General features: G+C 44.3%; 2 protein-coding genes across 13 annotated transcripts in view; one reads left to right on the forward strand and one right to left on the reverse strand.

The window, feature by feature from the left end:
• Nucleotides 1-5,207, forward strand: part of ANAPC1 (anaphase promoting complex subunit 1) — an 89,566-nt gene extending 84,359 nt beyond the window's left edge. For all 12 annotated transcript variants that reach the window (XR_014841196.1, XM_021087034.2, XM_085018436.1 and 9 more), the window contains 2 exons: nt 860-994; nt 4,840-5,207. Coding sequence is in view for 11 of the 12 variants with exons in the window: in XM_021087034.2 (XP_020942693.2) it covers nt 860-994; nt 4,840-4,955 (251 nt within the window). In the remaining variant the exon portion in view is untranslated. The remainder of the gene's footprint in view (nt 1-859; nt 995-4,839) is intronic.
• LOC100520015 (putative speedy protein E7) lies at nt 5,070-11,339 on the reverse strand. Its single transcript, XM_085020114.1, has 9 exons — nt 11,327-11,339; nt 10,456-10,563; nt 10,153-10,269; nt 9,766-9,960; nt 7,934-7,992; nt 7,546-7,631; nt 6,953-7,127; nt 6,777-6,874; nt 5,070-6,555 (listed from the first exon to the last, which is right to left on the reverse strand). Exons 1-8 carry the CDS (start codon nt 11,337-11,339, stop codon nt 6,815-6,817), a joined length of 813 nt encoding a protein of 270 aa, XP_084876240.1. The 3' UTR covers nt 5,070-6,555; nt 6,777-6,814.
• Between the last annotated feature and the right edge of the window lie 2,557 nt (nt 11,340-13,896).

The following is a 13,896-nucleotide window of genomic DNA, read 5'->3' on the forward strand; positions in this document are numbered from 1 at the left end:
TCTCTGAGGTTCCATCAGTGACACTATGGGCCATGGCTTTATTATCCTCAGAGTACTTTTTTCTGATGGCAGTAAGCTGTAACAGTTCCTTGCCTCAAGCTCAGCATTTTGCTCAGAGGAAGTATAGAGTTACTTTTAGAAACTTTGCCCTAAGATGAGGAAATTTCTTTCCCAGAAGCCTCTAGCAACCATGGTCTTCAGTATCATGTCACGTCTCTGGCTTGAATTGGAACTCAGGCACATTCCTCAGCTAGTCCCTGTGGCAGAGAGTGTCTCCTGAATGGCAGAGGCCTGCCTGACCCTGAACCGTGTTGGGGATGGGATTGCATTGATTGCCCCAGATCAGTGGTTCTCACAGTGTGGTCTCTGGAACAGCAGCAGCAGCAGGATCACTTGGGAACCTTTAAGTGATGTAGGTTTTCTGACCTTATCCATGAAATGGTGGGAGTCCACCAAGTGATTCTGATGCCTGTTATTTTTGTGAACCTCTATCAAGACTAATCAGGATCCAGTCCTGGAACTGAAATCAGTCCCCTCAAATGTTACAGAGTGGAGGGAAGGTTGGTAAGTGGGGGTTTGTGGTGACCCATTTTAAATGGACTACGGTGACCACTGCACTGTTGGGGCGCTCGTTGTAATTCATGATTAGCATTTGTTTGCATCATTAGGTACATATATCTCTGTCCCTACAACACTAAACTACAGTGACAGGTGCTCTGTTTGGTAGCCTTAATGCCCAGCGTAGGACCTGTATGGTAAGTGCACAGGGAGTTCCTTATGAGAAAATAATGAAAAGAGGGCATTCCTTGTGCCTCTTAGTTCTGTAGTCAGTTGATCTGTTCATTTGTGTCTCTTGCAGCTGGGGGTGATGTGTGTGTGCATACCTACCTCAGTGGGCAGCCCTGTGAGGAGTCACAGCTGAGCATGCTGGCCTGTTTCCTTGTCTACCACTCAGTACCAGCCCCACGGCACCTGCCAGCTATAGGACTAGAAGGTAATCCCATGGCTAGATCCTCTCTTTAGTATCTGTATTACCCACTGATGGGTTTAGTTTCTTGGTAGGAGGCATTTCTAATGAGTTATTTTCTCTAGTTAGGATTTTGGCTTCGTTCATATTTGGGTGTTGTTATGTTTTTCTTTATTTTCTGAGTTTTTAGTTGGGATTTTTTTTTTTCAATCACATAATATTAATTCCAAATATTATGAGGATTAAAAATGAACAATTTTGTATGTATTTGACTGTTTTCCTAATACAGTTTATATTTTTCAGAATATGGAATCAGATACAAAGTTTGTTCAGTAAGCTGAATAATAAAATATAATCAATTCTGAGCACCTTTATTTATATCACTTTCTATTGCCCCCTAATTGAGGGTGAAAGATATTTTTGAGAAGGGCAAAGATTGCTCTGTTTCTTCATTTAAACTTAAAGTTTAATGACATTACTAGTTTATTGCTGTTTTGAAAACCTCAGATAAAAATGTCTATTTAGAAACTTCTAGTTATGGCCACAATGGAATTGCTTGTATTGGATTGACTCTTCCATAAAAACAAACATAAAAGTGGACAAACTACATATAGTTTAAAGGAATTGGTAGCAACCATGCTTGCCAGACTTGACTGAGGGGCAGCAGTCTCTGAGAGAATGGAAGTATGGTGAGGAGCTCTGTATTTATGCTGGCTTCCTCCCAAAGACATTTGTCAATTTGTGGCACAGGATGCAGAGTCCCAGCAAAAAACAGCAGTCCCACTGGGCAGATGGGGGAGACGGTGGGTAAATGATTGCTCAGGCCTAGAACTTGAGCCTCAAAATCTCACATAGAAGGGAACCAAAGGGATTATAACTCAAACACCTGAATGCACTATTCTCTTGAGGTATTTACCACATCTTAACCTGCATATGCACCAGGTAAAACAAGAAATCTAGCAAAAGCCAGGAGGATAAAAATGTGAGCAAAGATTTCAGCAACAGAGTAGTGCCAAGGAGACAAGAGTGGTGCTCAAGGCCTACCAAGGTGGATGGGCTCTGGTAAGCATCCCAGCCATTCAGATGAAGTGATAGCAGAACCAAGCCCTATGAGTAAAGGTCAAACTGAAACACACCAGACCTAAAATTAACCTTGAACAGAATTGAGGACATCTGCTTGCATTCTACCTGCTTGATAGAAGAAAATTTAACCTTCATAGGAGGAAAAAAATATATCTTGAACCTCTATAATTTTTAATGCATAGTATTGGCATTGCAGCAAAAATTACAGGATAGAATGGGAAAAAAGGTAATAGAACCAGGCTTATATATGATCCTGATATTGGAGTTCAGACTTAAAATAACTATGACTAATGTTCCCAAGAAAATAGAGGAGAAGATAGAGAATTTCACCAGAAGTCTGGAATCAGTAAAAAGTAGTTAAATGGAAATTCTCGAACTGAAAAATATGACAAAATTGAACCCATAATGAGGGAGGTGAGAAATCAATTACAACTGACCTGGAATTGACATGGATGTTAGTTTTCAGACAAGGACATTAAAAGTTATTATAACTATTCCACCCGTATTTCAAAATATTAAGAGATACAGAAAATGTAAAAAATCTAATTGAACTTTTAGAAATGAAAAGTTCTAATAATTCTGAGATGAAAAATACTTTGACTGGGATTAATGGCAGATTATATGTTGCAGAATAAAAAATTAGTGAGTTTGAAGACATAACAATAGAAACTATCAAAAATGAAATGCAAAAAGAAAAAAGAATTAAAAAAAGTAACAGCATTAAAAATAGAGTAAGCTCTGGGACTTAAAGCACCCAATTTACATGAGATTGGAGTCCCTGAAGAAGAAAAAAATGAGTGGGAAGGACAGGAAAAAAATTTGTAGAAGTAATGGCTGGAAAATTTCCAAATTTGATGAAAACTCTCAGTCCACAGTTTGAAAAAGTTCAGTGAATCCCAAGCCTGAGAAATATGAAGAAAGTTATACTAAAGCATGTTATAACCAAATAGCCCAAAACTAGTGATAAAAAAGTCTTAAAAGCAGTGAGAGGAAAGAGACCTGTTATAGAGAAACAAAAATAAGAACGGAGGGGTATTTCTCATAGCAAACAATGCAAGTGATAAATTGAGTAACATCTGTAAAGCACGCAAAGAAAAAACACCATCTAGTTAGAATTTTATACCCAGCAAAAATGTCTTTCAAAAGAAAGAAAGAAATGAACATAAAGCCTGTTTCAGACAAATCAAAGCTGAAAGAATTAGTTACCAGCAGACCCACACTACTAGGAATGTTATGGTAAGTCCTTGAGGCAGAAGGAAATAATGTCAGGTGGAAATATGGATCTACACAAAAGTATGAAGAACATTGGAAATGGTAACTACATGGGTATATACGTAAGGTTTGTTTCTTTGAAAAAATACCTTGTAAACAATTGACTTATAAGAATAATATCAGTCTAATGTTTTTTGTAAAATCTGAAAAGTAAAATGTGTAACAGCAATAGTTCAGAGACTGCCAGGGAAAATGGAAATGATGCTGTTGTACTACATGTGAAGATTACTTGAAGGTAATCTGTGATAAAGATACTATAAATCACAAAGCAGCCACTAAAATAAGAAAACAAAGCTAATAAGCAGGAAATGATCTGTAATGGAATCATACTCAGTCCAAGAGAGAAAAAGAGGAAAGAGGGAACAGAGAACACATGGAGCAAATAGAAAACAAGTAGCAAGATGATGTGTTTAGTTGAAACCTAACCACAGCCATAGTCACATCGAGTCTCGGTGTTCTGTTGGAGTCCACAGTATATCAGAACATTGGAGATGTTTTCATAGCTCATATGTATTTGTTGCTCTCTAGGCTTGGGTTTTAGCAGGTCTTGGGAGCACTCTAGAGTAACAATTAAATAGGAAATTTGTCTTAATTTCTGTTGAGGTTTATTAAAGATTTAATTTACAGCTGACTGGTAGAGCTGATATAAGGAAATATTTAGGAGAAATACTTCTTTGTATTCTATGCAGCATTACAACACTTTCTTGTTATGTCTTTATCAGCAAGTCACTCAGTTCATGAGACTCTTCTCTGTCCATCTAAGTGGGTTTGTATCACCCACCTGTGCCTTTGCTGTCTTCACTGCTAGGATGCTTGTTGGGCTCAGAGACTCATAGGGATCATGTATATGTATATGTTGGGGCTGAGGAAAGGAACTGTGGACAGTTGCATGTAGTGGGGATGGAGGCAAAAAGGAAAATGATGCCTAATAGAATTTGTAGGTAATACACTTCCTGCTTCCCCTTGGAGCAGTGGTTCTTGACCTAGGCTGCACATCAGAATCACCTGGGCAGCTTTCAAAACTCCAGACGCCCAGGCTGTTCTCTATGTAAATTAAATCAGAATCTCTGTTGGACCAAGGCTGAGAACTATTGCTTCTTAGAGAAAGAGGCATTGGATTAACTTTTCTGTTAGTCATTTTGAGCCTGGGTTTTTTTTTTTTTTTTTTTTTTTTTTTTTTAGGTTAAGTAATGAGTGCATGGATTATGGTGATTGAAGATAGATGAGTGCATTTATCAATGATATTTAAATAATATATGTATTTAAACAGTATTGATAGTTTCACATACAGTTACAGGTCACTTTATGAAGTACTGAACAGATAAATTAAAATTTTATACCAAGTCATATTTTACATTGCATTCAGGGAATTCATAACTAAATATTTTTTGGTAATTGTTTTCAAAGGGAGGACTGCCAGTTTTAAGTGTGGTTGTGGGTCTGAAGTTTCCTTGGAAACTTTATTGGCAGACTTTATTTAGAGATGTGACCTTTTCCCTCCAATTCCATTTCTTCAGGGAGCACGAGCTTTGCAGAACTCCTTTTCAAATTTAAACAGCTCAAGATGCCAGTGCGAGCTTTGCTGAGATTGGCTCCTTTGCTTCTTGGAAACCCACAGCCAATGGTTATGTGATCATGTCTGGTGGTAAGCCTGCCCTGAAACGTGACTTCTGCACAAAAACGTGACCAAACAACAAAGTTAAAGCAACATTTATAAATTTTATAACATAACTAGGAAGAAACGAGCTACACAAACTTCAGTGTATTTTAAAATCAAAGTGATTTAAATATCCCAGAGACTCTTGCTCTTGGCATTAACATTATAGGATACATAAAAGTGAGTTAAAATTTACTTTTGTAAATAAAATTTTTTGGTTTGTTTTCAGAACTCTTTCTGATTAGTTTGGGGTTTCATGGAGTAGAGCAGTGGGGGCTGGGGTGCATATTGGTTTTTGAAGTCTTTCAGCTGTGGTGGTTCAGGTGACATGACTATGCTCGAAAACGCAAAGTTTTTTAAAAAAGTTCTGTCATAAAGTTTTACTTTCTACAGTAACAAAAAGGCTCTTAGCGTTTCCTAAGGTGTGACCGTTGGCTTGGCAGAAGGAGGTTTGTACATCCTGTGATGTGCCAGGCGTCTTCATAGTTTGATCAGTCATCTTGAACAGGAGGAGACTTAGACCCTAGTGAAGAAGTGCGCAACATGAAGCTTGCTCTAAATAGAAAACGCAAGAGGTTTCCACTGTAGAGAGGCCTTTGGAAATTGTATTTTAAAACAAAAGACAGTTCATTTCCACCCAGGCTTTAGAGAACGTATGTCTGTATAGGTTTCTGAACGAGATGATCATGAAAAGTATTGCTAGGAAGGTGTCTCCAGTGCAGGAAGAAGATGGCTCCCTGTGGGTGCGCTCCCTGCTTCCTAGAGGCCAGTGGAACCGTAAACTGGTAGGAGCAGCAAGGTCTGTCCACAGGGATTTCACGTTTCCACATCCTGAATTGTGGGGTTTAGCTTTAAAAGAAAACTTAAAGCAAATAGAAATGTTTCCATTGGGATCTGGACAACAACCCACGCGGCGTCCGTTTCTGCAGAGGAGGCTAGCGTCTGAGGGTGTGTGCAGGCAGTGGTTCTCCTCACTTTCCCTGTTCACCTGCCTGTGAAGCAGGGCCAAGGTGGCTCACTAGGAGGGAGAAATGTGCTCCCCTTCACACTTTAAAGAGTTTTTCTTCTAATTAAAAGGAATAAAATGGTGGATTTGAATCAGGATATGAAGAATGTGGTATGTAGGTGGCTGTTGTTCCCTTCACTCTCAATTGTGTATAATTTGTAAGCTTTTCTCTGATTGAAGAATGACTTATTTGCATACGTATGAACCCTCCTGTACAAAGGAGAACAGTCATTATGTGTGCTTGTTTCCTTTATTTTCCAGCAGTCTTATTTGTTTGGCCTAGAGAGCCCTAGGAGCTCCTTCCGTCTGTGTGAGGCTAGACCCTGACACCTTCCTCAGGGACCCAGCTCAGGATAGCTTGTGTCACGTGGGAGCAGAACACTCAGAACTTTCGATGACATGTTGGAATTAATCTTTCTCTTTTTTTCCCCAAGAGCCACCATGGTAACAGTTCCTTTTCCAGAAAGGATGACCTCAGTGTTTTTCATATGTTCATATTTAAAATTTTTAACTCAGGTCAAAACCCTGCAGAGGTTTTCATTACTTAGATCAGCATCTCCAAGAGTTTTCCTTTAAAAAAAAAGAAGGAAATTGATACGCAGGTTGGGGCTTTGTCTAGCATTGTGCATGATTCGTAATCAGATCTCTCGGATGAATTTTGATGTAAACACAGTCATTACTTTCTGTACCATGGGAGTTCTCAGAGACCTTACTATGTTAAAAATGTATTAGGGGACTCAGAGGGTGGATCTGTTCCCACCCTGCAGCCCCTGGAGGCTCCCCCCACTCACCTGGACCACCTGGAGCCCCTGCTCCATGCCTTGGGGACCTAGGGGGCGCACTGGCGCACCCGACTCCAGACCCAATGATGTGGGTTCTGAGCCTGGATCTGAAAGAGAATCACAGCAGGGTGGCACCTGGAGGAAGGGCCCTCTGGGGTGCCCCCCTACCCTCCTCCCCGACAGACCTCCTCACACAGCTCTGGCGTGACCCAGGCTCGGTGCCCCATTGCGTTGAAGAATTCCACCTTCAACTTGAGGAACTCCTTGTAGAGGTCTGGCCACTGCTCCCTGCCTAGCAGGAATTGGAAGATGCTCCTCTTGGACATAGGGTTGTCTTCCTCCATGTCAGAGGCGATGTAGCTGCCACCAGGAAAGAGGACAAGCTTGTCCCAGCCCTGAGAAGGACTCCCAGCCTGAGGTGGGACGATGCGGAGACACTGAAGAGGTCACCAGAAGGGACCAGGGCCTGGGGCTGTGTGTCCAGGAGAGGGTCTGGGAAGCCCCACCTGCTAGGGACCCTGGGTCCAGAGGGGGCAGAACCGCCGTTAGCACCAAGCCTGGGGCTCTCCACCTCAGTTCCTGGGCAGCAAGTGATGATTCCTGGCTATGCTGCTTGTCCCAGGATCTTAATGCATCGCCTCCCCTCCTCTGACCACGTGGGCCCTGAGGGCCTTGGATCACCACTGGGGGCCCTCGGGTGCCTGGGTCACACTGTCTGATGGGGCAGGGAAGCGGAATCGGGGCAGAAATGAAAGCAGGGCCCTGAGGCAGCACTCACAGGGCCAGGAAGAAGTGGATCCTGTTGTAGAGGTGACCAGGGAGCCCAACACGGCCGAAGTACTCCACCACCATGGCGAGCAGGTACTGTGTGGAGACAGGGCAGGGAGGGGTGGCCAGGGCGTGATGGAGGGGGAGGGTTGTGAGGGGACCGTTGTGTCCCGCCCCCATCCAAGGCCAGATGGTCAGACCAGCCAAGGTGGCCCTTTGACATGTGGTGATGAGTTGACAAAAGGCCAGGGAGGAGATGGCTAGGGCAGGGCACTGGCACTGTGCCCTTTGTTCCTGGCATCAAGGGTGGGTGCAGACAGTGTGTTCTCATCCCCACCCCCATGGAGTGGGGACACTGCAGACCCCTCCATCCCCCATCGTTTTAGTGCTGCAGGTACCTTGTCAGACACTTTCAGAAAAATGTCAGCTTCCAAGAAGCTCTGGATAACAGGATCCTCTGCAAAGGAAGGGAGCAGTGGTGAGGGCCTTGGAGCAGCCCTTCTGGGGGGCAGTGAACCTGGGGCTGTGGGACGTTTCACAGGAAAGAGGAAAACGGTTCCTCAGTCTCAGGAGGCCACGCCCCTTCTTCCACCAGGGCTCAGAGCCTTTTTTTTTTTTTTTTTTTTTTTTTTGTCTTTTGTCTTTTGTTGTTGTTGTTGTTGCTATTTCTTGGGCCGCTCCCGCGGCATATGGAGGTTCCCAGGCTAGGGGTTGAATCGGAGCTGTAGCCACCGGCCTACGCCAGAGCCACAGCAACGCAGGATCCGAGCCGCATCTGCAACCTACACCACAGCTCACGGCAACGCCGGATCGTTAACCCACTGAGCAAGGGCAGGGACCGAACCCACAACCTCATGGTTCCTAGTCGGATTCGTTAACCACTGCGCCACGACGGGAACTCCAGAGCCTTAACATCAGTAACAAATGCTGTTCTTTGCATTGGCACAGATACCTGAGTCTCAGCTGTGGGGCTTCGGTTTTGCTGTTATTTAATCTTCAACACTTGGGAGGTGGTCAGCGTGTTTCATGCAGAGACCTGGTTCTCAATGTTTAACATACTTGCCTCAAGCCAAAGCTTACATGTGGCCCCTGGGCCTCTGGACATCACATCCTTGTCACTAAATTGTGCTGTAACTGCAAAGTTTTTCTTCCCCATCCGATAACTGAGCACTCTGGGGGCGGGGGGTGGGGGGGCGCGGAGAGAATTTATCCACCCCTGCCCCACAACACTGGGCATCCTACCCTCCTTTTCTGGACCCTCTCACTTCTTGTAGGTAATGACCTGGCCTCGCCTGCCCCCAGCAGGTTCATCTGGAATTAGAGCTGTCCCCTGGAGGTGCCATTTTCCAGTGTTTACCCGAGAGTGCCAGGTCCTGCCTGTCCTTGTCCCGGACAATGACATCTGCCCAGATGGGAGGACAGAGGAGTCAGGGATCATTTTGCCCTCCCAGGCCCATTGCCTGGTTCTCGAAAGAGTGCCATCTCATAGAGCTTTCTGTGATGATGAAAACTGTCTGTGCTGTCCAGCACGGTAGCTGTTAGCCATGTGTGCCTCCTGAGCATCTGTCTAGTTATGGCTAGTGAGACTGAGGCCTGAATCTGAAAAGTTGATGAACCCATTTAGAATTAAATTTGAAAAGCTCTGTGTGGCTAGTGGACAGTGTCAGCTCTGTGTCGTCCTCAAATCTGCCCCACAGGGTCCTGCCTCTGGTCCCAATGCCACATTCTCTGCAGACTTTCCTGAGTATCCCAGTAAAGGCGCTCCCGCTCTTGTTCACACCTCACCTCTAGGTGTTATTGCCTTTTTAAAAGTTCCTTCTCTGCGCTTGCCACTGGCTGAGAGCAACTTATATTTCTGTACATTTTATGGGTCTCCTCCCATTTTGAGCATAAAGACAGAATATCTGGTTTGTCTTTTCATCACTGAGCTCTAAAATCTTAACTGGAGGAAGTAAATGTGGACAGAGGATTCCCCCATGATTTGTTCTGAAATGTCTTGATGACGGAACTCAGGTGGGAGCCTCTTTTTCCCTTCTCCCTCCGAGAACTTGTCTCAGAAGAAAAACCCGTCAGCACCACAGTCGAACCAGCACATGGAAGCAGATGGATCTACGGCCATGCTGCCTCGACTCCTTACAGCTTCGAGCCCCAGGGGAGGTTGGGGCATGAGCCCAGAGCCACTGGGGTCCTCAGTTAAAGGGCCTGAGACCCTACAGCTCAGATCACACACCCAGAAGTCGGTAGAATGCTTCTTGATCTTCTGGACGGTAACTAGGTCTTCTCCTCTTGTTCATCCTGAGTTTCGTTCCCTCAACATGATTGACTGTCCATATGTTCCTCTTCTGCCCCCTCTTCTTCCAGGACTTCAGCTTGGAGACAGCTTCAGAGGAGGAGTTGGAGGGCAGGGGGCTGCTCTCAGGGGCAGCTGCAGGAGCAAGAGTCCGTGTGAGCAGGGACCTGAGCCACCTGGGAAGTCCTGGGTCCTTCCCCTGCAGCTCAGCCTGAAGACTGGACCCTGGGCCCTGCCTTGTGAGGACAAGATGACCATCCAGTAATCATGGATGTTTCGTCCAGGGCCAGAGGTACTAAAGGGAGCCCGAGGACAGTGCATACGTACCGGCCCTGACGTCCACCATTCTCTTCCTCTTCTGGCCTCTCGTCTTCCTGGTTCTCTGCTCAGGGACAGCCTCTGGAGGGGCAGAACTGGAGGCCAGGGGGCTCCCTTTTTGAGCAGCTGTGGAGGGAGGAAGGACCCTCTGTGTGTGATCCAGGCAGGGACCCAACTGGGAAATACTGGGCTCTTCCCTTCTCACTCACCGTGAGGACTTTGCACACTGACTCTGAAGGGAGAGGAGAAGAATGACCCCCCCACCCTTTGCCTGTGTCTGTGAAGGACCATAGGAACTGATTTGAAATTTACCTTTATTTGCCAGGCAAAAGCTGCTCTCCTCTGCCTCTTTCCATGGATCTTTCTGCCCTGGGGACACCTCTGTGGAGACATGTGAAATTCTCTGGGTGCCTTTAATAACTATGGAAGTGAACAAGAGAGTGGCCTCCTGTCTCGCCCTGGATACCCTTCCCCCCCGCCCCTGCCCTGCGAACCCACACTCGAGTTGAGGGGAGAAGAGAGGCTGGAGGCACGGTGATCTATCACCTTCATTCATGCAGAGCCCAGGATTCAGGCGAATGCCCACACACACCTGCCTTCCCTTCCATGCACGCCTTTTTCTTCTGACCCCTCTGTGCTGGGTCCTGCTGGCTGGACCGGTTTCTAAGGCAGCTGATAGGGGCTCAGAGGGATCTGGCCTTCTCTGGGTGTAAAAAAATGGAAGGAAACACAACTTGATTCTGGCCGGACTCTTTCTTTTTACTTTACCTGCTTCTTGTGAAACCTCATAATTAAAATGGCGATGGTAGTGGCTAACAGTTATTGACTGCTTATTGAACTTCAGCTACTGGTTGGTGCATTAAGAATCCTCATTCAATCCTTGTAGTGATCTGTGAGGTGAGGTGTATGACTTGCCTTGTTTACAAATTGGGAAATGACGTAAACTGTCTGGGATTTGCTCCTTGAACAAGGTAGAGCTCTTTGGACTTGAGACTAGAACTTGGGTCTGACCAGTGCTCAAGGGAAGGATGGCTGATGGCTGGTGGCAGCGACAGTTGAGCCTCAGTCACATTTCATCAGGGTTGAGCTGGATGACCTTACGTGCTTATGTCATCAGCTCTGCCTAAACATCCCTGGGAAGCACTATAAAATTAGGGGCTGTCAAGCCCGGCAGACATCTGACCAGAGTGGCCCATGCCTGTTGAAGCGGCCCTGGAAGCTGATGAGGGGCAGTGCTTCCCCACTGGAGATGAAGCTCCCCCCCCCTCGCTCCTCCTGCTCCTGGTCCTCGAGGGTGAGTTTTCTACACAGTGGCTTTACTCTCCTCCTTCCCCGTATTTGCTTTGTTCTCTCCTTTGCCCACATCCCCTCCTAGTCTGTCTCTCTTGCCCCAAACTCAAGAAAATTATTTTTATTCCTGCTGCATCCCAGTCACTCATCTGGAGATTCACAGGTGATCCTTCCACATACCAGGGACTCCTTGGAGAAACCTATTTCAGGATGCGAGACTGGTACAGAAATGAATGACGCCCTCAAGGTTCCTTCAAGGTCTAGGCCCTTGCGCTTGCCCAGAGTGCAGCCTCACAACAGTGTGAAGAGAGCACTGACCGTAGCCAAGTGTTAGGATCAAATGGTTTCCAAGATTCTGGAGCCGTTGCTGTGAATCACTGATGACATCACACCATTCCATTCATGGGGGAGGGAGTTAGTGTCCCAGCTTCTACCCTGGGATCACTTCTTATTCCAATAGTACCTCTGAACCTCATCATGTGTTTGTTTAATCAGTTAATAAAAGTGATATATCCACATATCAAAAAGTTGAGAAAATACAAAATTAAAAGTTGATTGATATCCAGAGTTCCTGTTGTGGCTCTGCAGGTTAAGGACCTGATGTGAGGATGTGTGTTTGATTCCTGCCCTCACTAAGTGGGTTAAGGATCTGGTGTTGCTGCAAGCTGTGGGGTAGCTGGCAGATGAGGCTTGGATCTGGTGTTGCCGTGACTGTGGTGTAGGCCTGTAGCAGCAGCTCTGATTGGACTCCTAGCCTGGGAACCTCCATATGCTGCTGGTGTGGCCCTTAAAAAAAGATTAATATCTTATAATAAAGTTATTAATGTGGTTTATTTTTACTGTGTTTCGTCTGATTTGTGTTTAGCCATGCTAGTATTAAGATAAAAAATAACTTTAATGTTAAGATAGTCGTAGATTCACATGCAGATGTAAGAAATGATGTAAAATCCTATATATCTTTCATCAGATTTCCTCCAATGGTACATATTTGCATAACAATAGCACAGTCTCACAATAGGCATTTGACATTGGTATGATCCATTGACCTTATTCAGATTTTACCAGTTTTGTATGCAGTCACTTAAGTGTTTTTTTTTTTTTTTTTTTACAATTTTATCACATGTGTACGCTCTGGTGTACCACCACCAAGATACAGAGCAGTTCTGTTATCAGGATTCCTCATGCTACTGTTTTATAGTGTCCCACCCACAACCCCTGGCAATCACCATTCTCATCTATATAATTTCGTTATTTCAAAAAATATATAAATGGAAACAGTATATCATACTCTGACTTGACTTTTTTTACTTTGCATATTTCCCTTGAGGACTATTTAATTTGTTGCATGAATCACTAGTTTATTCCTTTTTATTGTTAGTAGTGATCCATGATTGTGCGGTAACCTGCATGCTTAGTTCTGTAAGAATCTGCCATGCTCTTCAGTGGCCCAAGCGTTTGATATCCCCACTAAGAATGTGTGAGTATTCCACTTTCTCCACATTACCAGCATGTGGTTTGTTGCTGTTTTTTATTTTAACCATATCTCATTGTGATTTTAATTGGCATTTCCCTAATGATGAACATCTTTCCATGTGTTGATTTGCCATCTCTATATCCTCTTTATGAAATGTCTGTTCATGTTTTTCTTAGTTGAATTAACTTTTTTACTGTGGAGTTTTAGGAGCTTTTTATATATATCCCAGATAAAAAGTGCTTTGTAAGATACGTGCTTTGCAAATATTTTCTCCCTGTCTATAGCGTGTCTTTTAATCCCCTTAACAGGGTCTTTCACAGAGCAAAAGTTTTAAGTTTTGATGATATCAGGTTTGTTATTTTTTTCCTTTTTAAAAATGTATTTTTGGTGTCAATCTAAAAGCTCTTCACCTACCCCAGGGTTTCAAATATTTCTCCTATGTTTATTTTCTAAAAGTTTTATCATTTTACATTTGCGTCCATTATCTACTTTAATTATGTGAAATTTGTGTGAAGTGTGAGGTTTTGATAAAGGTTCAGTTTTTTGACTGCAATGTATTATTGCTCCAGTACCATGTGTTGAAAAGTATTTCTTTCCTTTACTGAAATGATGTTGCATCTTTGTCAAAATCAGCTTTTTTTTGTTTTTTTCTTTCCAGGACCTCACCCGTGGCATATGGAGGTTTCCCAGGGTAGGGGTCTAATTGGAGCTACACCTGCTGGCCTACACCACAGCCACAGCAATGCCAGACCTGAGCTGCATCTGTGACCTATACCACAGCTCATGGCAACACTGGATCTTCAACCCACTGAATAAGGCAAGGGATCAAACCCGCAACCTCATGGCTTCTAGGCAGATTTGTTTCCACTGTGCCACTACGGGAACTCCGACAAAATCAGCTTTAATTTCTTGGTTCTGTATTATGATCCATTGATCTGTGCCTGACACTCTACCAAGACCACATTGTCTTGATTACTGTAGCTGTATAG

The sequence above is a fragment of the Sus scrofa genome, chromosome 3 (genome assembly GCF_054392235.1).
Source record: "Sus scrofa isolate SSC_HxYL_T2T_F1_AM1 chromosome 3, Sscrofa_HxYL_maternal_Yorkshire_Landrace_v2.0, whole genome shotgun sequence".
Taxonomy (NCBI): Eukaryota; Metazoa; Chordata; class Mammalia; order Artiodactyla; family Suidae; genus Sus; species Sus scrofa.

Excerpts from the sequence above, each read along its gene's own strand:
- LOC100520015 (XM_085020114.1), bottom strand. Across the intron at positions 7,632-7,933 it reads TTCTGAAAGTGTCTGACAAG|TACCTGCTCGCCATGGTGGT; the intron begins GTACCTGCAGCA and ends GTCTCCACACAG. Across the intron at positions 6,875-6,952 it reads CGCCAGAGCTGTGTGAGGAG|ATCCAGGCTCAGAACCCACA; the intron begins GTCTGTCGGGGA and ends ATTCTCTTTCAG.